We start from the raw sequence: 9,202 nt of genomic DNA, 5'->3' as shown, positions 1-9,202 counted from the left end.
TTCCTTTTTGGCTTGATGCGTTTGTTCTCTGATCCAGCCATTAGCCACATAATAAGTACTAAATATATATATCCATAGTTAGAGAGAGAAAGAGAGATAGGGGGCCATATGCCTATATTTGTATCTATACGTACATGGTAATGAATGGTTGACCTGGATGGTCGGTGGCATGCGTTCACTAATTCCAATTCTCATCCGCAAATTGCTCCTATATAAGTTAAAACTATGACACATGTGCGTGCTGCACTGAGATTGAAAATTTCAACTTTCGTTAAAGAACGTCTCTCTGTATCAATCAACATCTTCATAAGGAAGGAAACATACCCATTCAATATTTACACACATCTTTATAACGAAGGAAACAGACCATTCAATATTTACAAATCACCTTCAGGCTTTGTTCGATTGCTCCCACCCCGGCCGGGATTTGGACCGAAACCCCGGGGGTTAGCCGGGATCAGCCTGGCCGGGATCGATCCCAGACCGTGCTAAGAAAAGTGTTCGGTTAAACCCGGCTGGAATCTCATCCCGGCCAAAACCACCCCAATCCCGTCCAAATCGCCGGGTTTTAAAATATCGTGTCTCACCCCGTGGAACCGTTCCCCGTGTGGCTCTACCGAATCGGTAGGACGAAAAAAAAATACTATCGTACTCGTCTGTCTTGTCTCACTCGATTCAGATGCAGCACCAACGGGGAAGGACGGACCGCGGCTCCCGCGGGAACGGAGGGACGACAACTCCCACTAAAAGAAATGTGTTAATTAGTGACCTTCTTACAGTGACCACAAATAATTTGGTCATAACTCTATGACCATTTATCGGTAATTGGTCGTAAGCCATTTGGGAGACTCCAAATCCTAATTTTCTATGACCATGCTGGTCATAAAGATTATAATTTTCTCACTTGTATTGGTCATATAGAAAATTTTAAGGTTCACGACCTTAATTCTAGTCAACTATGTCTAATTTAAATGGTCATGGTTGCTAATTCAAGATGCCTTAATAAAATGACTAATCGATCCAATTTTTTCCTACCTTCGCCGTTGTAAAGATACCAGACTTTTCCCATGCATATATATATATCTTAAAAAGAAATAGACGGGTGAATCAGAGATCCGACCAGCAAAAACTAAAACAACGACCTCAGCGGCTTGATCACCGTCATGATTTTTTAAATATGGAATAGAGCTAGGCAATCTTGGATGATTTTCAGTCAACGAGAAGATACAACCAGACCATTGACGGATCACTCCATCGAAGCAGATCTGAGACGTTCACATGGCCTGCATCCAACGCCCAAAATTTCATTGTGGGTGAGTAATCCCGCGCTGAATTTTGGCTGAGCCGCTAAGGAATCTGAAATTTCGGCGCCGAAAAGACCGAGAGGAAATTTGGAGCTATCCCCTCGCTACCCGAGACCCAACCACGTCCTCAAAAAATTACCCGAGACCCAACCATCTGACCTGACCTACCCAGCGCCTCCTCCCTTTTCCTCCACGTCCACCGCCGCCGCCCTAGCTCCAAGACAACTCCGGCCACTAACTGCCCCGCCGGCCATCTCCCCGAAACCCCTCCCTCCCCTCTCTCTAACCCACCTCGTGGAACCACCAAACCGCACCTCCAGCAGAAACCCTATCCCGAGATCAGGGCCGGTCCATACAAATTGGGGGCCCCGGGGCAAAAGAAAATTTAGGGCCCTTCCACATAAAAAAATGCTGAATTGGAGTAGAATTAACTTTCAGCGGAACGTAACAATACACAAATATATGATCTCTAAAATTTGAAATGCATAAACACACACTATTTTTCTCGAATAGTCGTTAACCGAGGCTTAGCCCAGATGGTTGGGGTACCGATACCTCCCTACCTGCGAGTTCTTGACTTCGAGTGTTAGGGCCCGCACTCTTGTTGTACACATCCAAAATTATTTTATTGAACTGCTTGGAAGTATATCTAAACCCCCAAGTCGCGTTTTTTGTTTCTATCAGGTGGACGAAAGCACTTGCAACAAACCCCCAGTATATGGATGGATCTGGATATTAAAGGTTGGATCGGAACCAAAAAATGAAGAATGATTGGATCCCTTGAACAAAATGATCTTCTCCCATGATTAGGAATACATCCCTAAAGCCAAACAAAAAACAAAAACTATGAAATCATTGTAATTTTTTCCCAAGTAGCTATGTATTCATTATTCAACAGCGAGGTGAGGGTAGAAAAAAACGAACACGTAGCATCTTAAAATCATCTACTACTGGAGGCGAGTTGATATAGAAATGAAGGAGGCACGCTTTAAAATCACGATCTCGCGAAGAAGGGGAGAAAATGATGCAATGAATTTATGGGAGGCATACGGACAGAGAGAAGCCATAAAAAGGTTGGGTGGTTGCTCGTTTACCTCAGGACCACGTGTGTGTGCTTAATCCTACAGGTGGGACGTGGCCTTTATTTTCCTATAGCCTCGTTCCTTAATCGCAGCCCCGGAGCTAAATTTGGGGCCCTAGTTGCTTTGAATCCTCCGGAGGCTGCGAGCAAAGCAACCTCCGGATCGTGCGCCCTCCGATCTTAAAAATCAATCAAAATAGATATTAAGTTAGTTCCAACTCCTATAGCTCACATTTGACTTACACTAATTGTTTCTGCAAGAAAATGGTGTGGTCACTTTGCATGATCATGCCCTAGTTTAATTAATGGACAATATGGCTAGTTTAGTTAAGTGATAGTGTCCAAAACTATTATGTAAATCTTATGAAGTATTTTTACTTCATTTAAATCTTTGTCTCAAATGAGTTCATGTGATGTTTGCACCCTGGTTCAAACTCTCCTATATGAACATTTGGAGATTTAAATCATTTGTAGAGTTTCTTAAATGGTATGAGGTGGTCTACCTCATTTAAATCCTTTTCTCAAATAATGATGATGGATGTTGACTTAGGTCAATATGAACCCATGTATGATTATTTGAGAAATTAAATCTTAATAAGATTTCAATGAGAGGAAATTATTCCTCAAAGACTATATGGAAGTCACTTGTCACATATGAATGAGAGGAAATTATTTTCCTCAAGTCACCCCATCAATGCACCTATCTATTTTTATGTGTGTGCTTAGTATAGTTGGTGAGAAGTATTGATGTGATTAGTGTAACCTTTGAGCTTGTTTAGTGATTATACCTCATATTCAAATTTAGACGCTAGCACCGGAGATTACCAAGAGGAAGAAGGATTCTACCCAGAAGAAGAAGGAAAAAACCTAGAGAACTACCAAGGCAAGCTAATACTCTTGCAAAGTGCAAAGCCCTCCTTGGGCAAGGCACCCTGATTCTTATCTTTACTCATACCATCCTATCCTACCTTTATACTAAACAAGTTTTACTTGTTGGTTTTCAATAAGTTGATATCAAATGGTATAGTGAATATAACTACTAGAGTAGCAAAGTTAGCAAAGCAATGTAGCACCCCTCATGATTAGTGCTAGTGCTAAAATACTAAAATTTCACTACTCTAGATGGGACCTATGACTTGTTGAAACTTTGGAATGGTGAAGCATTCCATTGATTGATGTGAAGTTGATGAGGAACAAGAGAAGATAGTGATTTTTGATAAAACCCTGATATTGGTTTGAATGCGATACCTTTCCAATTTTTGTGTACCCCCACAATACCTGATTATGGGTAGGGCTTAACTGGAAGTTTATAGATTTTAGTATGAGTTCCCTCTGAACACACGTCATAGGGGTTATGCCGAGGCTGCCTCCGTTGTTAAGATATGATGTGAATTGAGGTGAAATTGTACGGCCAAGCCCTGTGCAGTTCCCAGGTTAACAGTTGGTTTTCACTGGGAGGCCAAGCTCATGGGGAGAGGTGCTCATACTAGGATGTGTAAGTGAAAGGTTATGGTTGATGATCCGCGTACTGTGTTACGGTGACTCGGAGTTATTCCGACGGATGAAATCAAATGTTGTGGCACAAGTGTGCAACCTCTGCAGAGTGTAAATCTATTCGAATAGCCGTGTCCACGGTTACGGACGGTTGGAAGGGCCATACAGTTTCCGGTGTCAGATTCTTTGAAAACCTTAGTGTTTGTGAATGGTGAATTGGTGACTTGTTGACGGCAGCCGGCAAGAACCGACTGCCACCAGCCCAAAAGATGAGGATAACGAAGAAATCAGAAGTTTCTGCTGCCGGCTGCCAACAAAAGTCGGCAGTCGACAGCCGAAAGCCGGCAAAGGGAAGGAACATAAAGATGCACTCACCCGCCAAGCCGCGATCAAGCGCGCTGAAATCATCAGTCCAGCGCTTGGCGGTAGCCGTCAGCTCCGTGGACTTGGCAAAGGACCTCCTCCCCGCAGCCGCAAGCCGCTGCTTCTCCACCTCCGATAGCCGCCGGCTCAGATCGTCCACCTTCTCCTTCTCCGCCGACCTGAGGGAGTTGAGCTCGGTGATGTGGTTCTTCTCCAGCAGGCGCAGCCGTGTCAGCTCCTGCTCAGCCAGCTTGAGCTTGCCGGCGGCGGATCGGCCCGCCTCCTCGCTCTCGGCGCACTGCGCGCGAGCGGCTCGGAGATCCGACTCCAGCTGCGGGACTTTGGCGGCTTCAGCTGCGGGGCGGCCGGAAGGAAATATCAGCCAACCAAGATTAAAAAGAAAATAAGACGTCAAGTCGAAAGAAGCGTAGAGCTCACCCTTGACGGCCTCCAGCTCACGAGCCAAGGCGGCCCGCTCGATCTTGGCCCGGTGGTAGCTGGTCACCACCTGGTTGTACAAGACGGTGCGCCGCTCCTCAACCGTCTGAAAGAATCAGTTGTTTAGACGAAACCTGAGCCGACTTCAGGCAGCCGGCCCACGTCTCGGAGGGCTACCAGGACAAGAAAATCGCAGAAGAAAAGAAAACACACCTTCTCAGCATCCTCCAGCGTCGCCAGCTGGGCAAGGGTCTCGGCGGCCTTGGTCTTGAGGCTGGCGCGGTAGCCGGAGAAAAGCATCTTCATGGGCGCCGTGCCAGGCTGCCCCTCCCGGCTGAGTACCTCGCAGAATTCGCCGATGCCATGCCCTCTCCATGGTTCCCGCCGAGCCGGCCGGAGTCGGAGGCAGACGGCACAGCCACCAACCGGGCACCCTTGGCCACATGAAGGCCCTCAGACGGGCCCGCTGGGCCCTCCGTCCTCACCAGCGCGCGCGAGTCAGCGTCCCCAGTGCGCGCCGGCTCGTCCCTTGACGGCTCCTGCCTGGCCGGCTCCTCCGTGTCGGCTGCGGCGGCGGCGGCGTCGCTCGGGCGCAGCGGATGGCCCAGCCGGCCCGGTTGTCTCCGGCGCCCGGGGCGCCCTCCGGACTCTCGTCCAACTCCACCACGGTGGGCCTGCTGCCGGCTCCGGCCGCAGCGGCGCGGCCCTGAGCCGCCAGTCCTAGGAGCAGCCCCGCCGGCCCGGCCCCGGCTGAAGGCGGCATGCCCCGCCCGGCCCCGCGGCCGGGGTCCGTAAGAGGCGTCCGGCGCGGGAACATGTCGTCCAGCGTCGGCTGCCGCGTTGGCTCGACCCGCGTGCCACGATCTGGCGCGGAGGCCAACGGCACGGCGAAGGAAGAAGCCCCTGCCGCAGCGGCGGCGGCGTAGGTGCGCGCGAGGAAGGCTGCGGCGTCGCTCCCTCCTCTCGCGCGGAAGCGGCGACACAACGCGCGGAGCTTGCCGGGAGCCGCCGCCCTGGGCAAACTTGATAGGGGCCCTAGCCGGATAAACAGAAAGATAATAAGCACAAAAGTAAGGAAAGAAAAGGAATCAAACAAGAAAAAGAGAGAGAACTCACCCGGCTTGCTCCGGACCTTCTTCGGCGGCCGCCGGCGCCGCTTCTTCGCCTCGACTCCGCGCGGCGGCGGTGGAGCCGGCTCTCTTCGCGCCCTTGGGCGCCGGTCGCCGTGGTGCTTGGCGGCCTCGTGCGCAGGGGCACGGCGGGGATTGGCCCCGTGCCGACGCCATGACTCCCGGCCACGCACAGCTCGGGCCGGCCAAGCCACCCGCCCGAGCGGCAGCGGCCGCAGCCGGCCCCTCCAAGCCGGAACCAGGAGCAAGACTCCGGGCCCCGCCGTCCTCACCGGCCGGCTCCAGAAACAAGCGGCGCGCGCCAGCCGGCACACTCCCGGCTGGGCCCGCGCATCGAGCCCGCCGACGCCCGAGATCGCCTCGACCGGCTGGTCGAATCCCGCATTGCGGAAGAAGAAGCTCCAGCCGGCCCAAAGTGCTTCGGGCCCCGCATCGCCAACGAGCCCACACTCGAAGGCTTCACGCTCCCCCGCGACACCCCCAAGTACGACGGCACCGCCAAGCCGGAGGATTGGCTGCAGGACTACTCCACCGCAGTCGGCATCGCCAAAGGCAACAAGCGCTGGGCCGTGCGCTACTCCCCCCTGATGCTGGTCGGCTCCGCCCGCACATGGCTCAACAACCTGCCAGCCGGCAGCATAAACGGCTGGCTCGACTTCGAAGCGGCCTTCATCAGCAACTTCACCGGCACCTATCGCCGGCCGGGTCGCCCCCAGCAGCTCGAGATGTGCAAGCAGGGCCCCGACGAGACGGATCGCGCGTACCTGACGCGTTGGTGCGAGATGCGCAACTCCTGCGAGGGCGTGCACGAGATCCAGGCCATCAGCTTCTTCATGGGAGGCTGTCGGCCCAACACCATGCTGTGGCACAAGTTGCGCCGCAGTGACCCCAAGTCGATGGCCGCCTTGATGGCCATCGCCGACAAGTACGCGCTGGCAGAGGAAGCCGGCAAGGCGCCGGCTGATATTTCACCGGCTCCAGCAAGGCGGGACAACAACAGGCCGGCTGAGCACAAGCCGGCCGAGGGCGGCTCGCATGGCAGCCGGCGGGACAACTACCGCGGCAAGCGTCACAGCGACCAGCCGGACCGCCGGTACGGCTCCGCCCACGTAGCCGCCGTGGCAGACAACGCGGCAGGCGGCAGCCGCCGCCAGAAGCAAGACCGGCAGTGGAAGCCGAAGTACACCTTTGAGCAAATGCTCGACTCGCCGTGCAAGTACCACAGCGGCAAGAACCCCTCCAACCACACCACCCGCGACTGCCACTTCATGAAGCGGCTGACAAGCGGTGAACCTCTACCGCCTCCCCCCCCGCCCCCACCAGCCGGCGGGCCGGGTGGCCAAGCCGGCGCAGAGAACGCCAACCTCGAGCACCACGAGGCTAACCAAGTGCACCATGGCGGCCGATATCTGGCCGAAGACGCCACCTACATCATCTTCACCTCCGAGCCCGAGGACAGGACGAGCCAAGAGCGCCGTTCCCTCGAGGTCAACGCGGTCATACCGCCGGTCCCCCAGTACCTAAACTGGTCAGAGCAGGCCATCACTTTTGATCGCCGCGACACACCGGCTGTCCTGCCGAAGCCGGGCAGCTACGCCATGGTCCTCGACCCCACCATCGGCACAACCCGGCGCAGCGTGCGTTTTTCGCGCGTCCTCATCGACGGCGGCAGCAGCATCAACATCCTCTACCGCGACACCGCCCGCAAGCTGGGCATCCAGGAGGCCGAGTTGCGCCCCACCCCCACCGTCTTCCACGGCATCGTGCCAGGCCATTGCTGCCAGCCGATCGGCCGGATCACGCTGGAGGTGATGTTCGGGCAGCCGGATCACTTCCGCACCGAAAGAATCGAGTTCGAGGTGGTGGACCTCGTGAGTCCCTACCACGCGCTCCTGGGCAGGCCGGCCCTGACCAAGTTCATGGCGGTGCCCCACTATGGGTACCTAAAGATGAAGCTGCCTGGCCCCAAGGGGGTCATCACCGTAGCCGGCGACTATCGCCGCTCCATGGACTGCGCCACGCAGAGCTCCAAGATGGCCCAGACGCTGGTCATCGCCACCGAGAAGCAGCTCATCCACGACGCCGTTGCCCTCGCCAAAGCCGCGCAGACAGACATGCCGGCTGCAGGCAACCCGGCTGGGACGACTCACTTCCAGCCGGCCGACCACACCAAGAAGATCCTGCTGGACCCGGCGCAGCCGGACAAGTTCGTCACCATCGGTGCCGGCTTGAACAAGAAATAGGAAAGCGAGCTCACCAGCTTCCTCCGTGAGAATCGGGACATCTTCGCATGGACTCCAAGAGACATGCCGGGTGTGCCGAGGGAGTTGGCTGAGCACCACCTCCACGTCCGGCCTGAAGCCAAGCCGGTGAAGCAGCCTCTCAGGCGCTTCGCCGAAGAACGAAGGAAGGCCATCGGTGAAGAAATCGCCCGGCTCCTAGCTGCCGGCTTCATCATGGAAGTGCTGCACCCGGACTGGTTGGCGAACCCGGTCCTGGTGTTGAAGAAGAACAGCTCCTGGCGCATGTGTATCGACTACACCAGCCTGAACAAGGCGTGCCCAAAGGATCCCTTTCCCCTGCCGCGCATAGATCAAGTCATAGACTCGACTGCCGGCTGTGAATTGTTGTCTTTTCTAGATGCCTATTTAGGCTACCACCAGATTCCTTTGAATCCGGCTGATCAAATAAAGACTTCGTTCATTACCCCGTACGGGGCTTACTGCTACACGACTATGCCATTCGGCTTGAAAAATGCAGGCGCCACCTACCAAAGGTGCATGCAAAAGTGTTTGCAGGATCAAATCGGCAGAAATGTTCACGCATATGTGGATGATGTCGTTGTAAAAACCAAGGAGATGCCTACCCTCCTTGACGACCTGAGAGAAACCTTCACCAATCTGAGAAGATTTCGGATGAAGCTCAACCTGGCCAAGTGCACATTCGGCGTGCCGTCTGGCCAGCTCCTCGGCTACCTCGTCTCTCAGCGAGGGATTGAAGCCAACCCGGACAAGATCAGTGCCCTGGAGAAGATGGAACTGCCGCAGTGCCTCAAGGACGTCCAGAAGTTTGCTGGCTGCCTCGCCTCCTTGAGTCGCTTCGTCAGCCGGCTGGGAGAGAAGGCACTGCCCCTGTATCAACTAATGAAGAAGGCGGACAAATTCGTCTGGTCACCGGACCCGGACGAAGCCTTCCGTGACTTAAAGCGCGTGCTCTCAACTGCGCCAATCCTTGCAACGCCGGCTTCAATGGAGCCGATGCTGTTGTACATCGCAGCCACCAACCGAGTGGTTAGCGTTGTCCTGGTGGTGGAGCGCAAAGAAGCCAAAAACAGAGAGAAGCTGGTCCAGCGCCCAGTCTATTACCTCAGCGAAGTGCTCTCCCAGTCGAAG

At 54.4% G+C, this 9,202-nt stretch overlaps 1 protein-coding gene across 1 annotated transcript; it reads right to left on the bottom strand.

Annotated features, from left to right (window-relative positions):
- Window positions 1–1,274: 1,274 nt before the first annotated feature.
- On the bottom strand, window positions 1,275–5,023 carry LOC139830322 (uncharacterized). Its single transcript, XM_071818331.1, has 4 exons — window positions 4,894–5,023; window positions 4,681–4,786; window positions 4,259–4,596; window positions 1,275–1,283 (listed from the first exon to the last, which is right to left on the bottom strand). The coding sequence occupies exons 1-4, from the start codon at window positions 4,984–4,986 to the stop codon at window positions 1,275–1,277; spliced, it is 546 nt and encodes a 181-aa protein (XP_071674432.1). The 5' UTR covers window positions 4,987–5,023.
- Between the last annotated feature and the right edge of the window lie 4,179 nt (window positions 5,024–9,202).

The sequence above is a fragment of the Lolium perenne genome, chromosome 4 (genome assembly GCF_019359855.2).
Source record: "Lolium perenne isolate Kyuss_39 chromosome 4, Kyuss_2.0, whole genome shotgun sequence".
Classification (NCBI taxonomy): domain Eukaryota; kingdom Viridiplantae; phylum Streptophyta; class Magnoliopsida; order Poales; family Poaceae; genus Lolium; species Lolium perenne.
The sequence above is the reverse complement of the archived record's forward strand: the minus strand, read 5'-3'. Positions and strand labels throughout refer to the sequence as shown.

Excerpts from the sequence above, each read along its gene's own strand:
- LOC139830322 (XM_071818331.1), bottom strand. The coding sequence starts at position 4,986 with ATGAAGATGCTTTTCTCCGGCTACCGCGCCAGCCTCAAGACCAAGGCC. Across the intron at positions 4,787-4,893 it reads CGCTGGAGGATGCTGAGAAG|ACGGTTGAGGAGCGGCGCAC; the intron begins GTGTGTTTTCTT and ends TGATTCTTTCAG. Across the intron at positions 4,597-4,680 it reads TGAGCTGGAGGCCGTCAAGG|CTGAAGCCGCCAAAGTCCCG; the intron begins GTGAGCTCTACG and ends GCCGCCCCGCAG.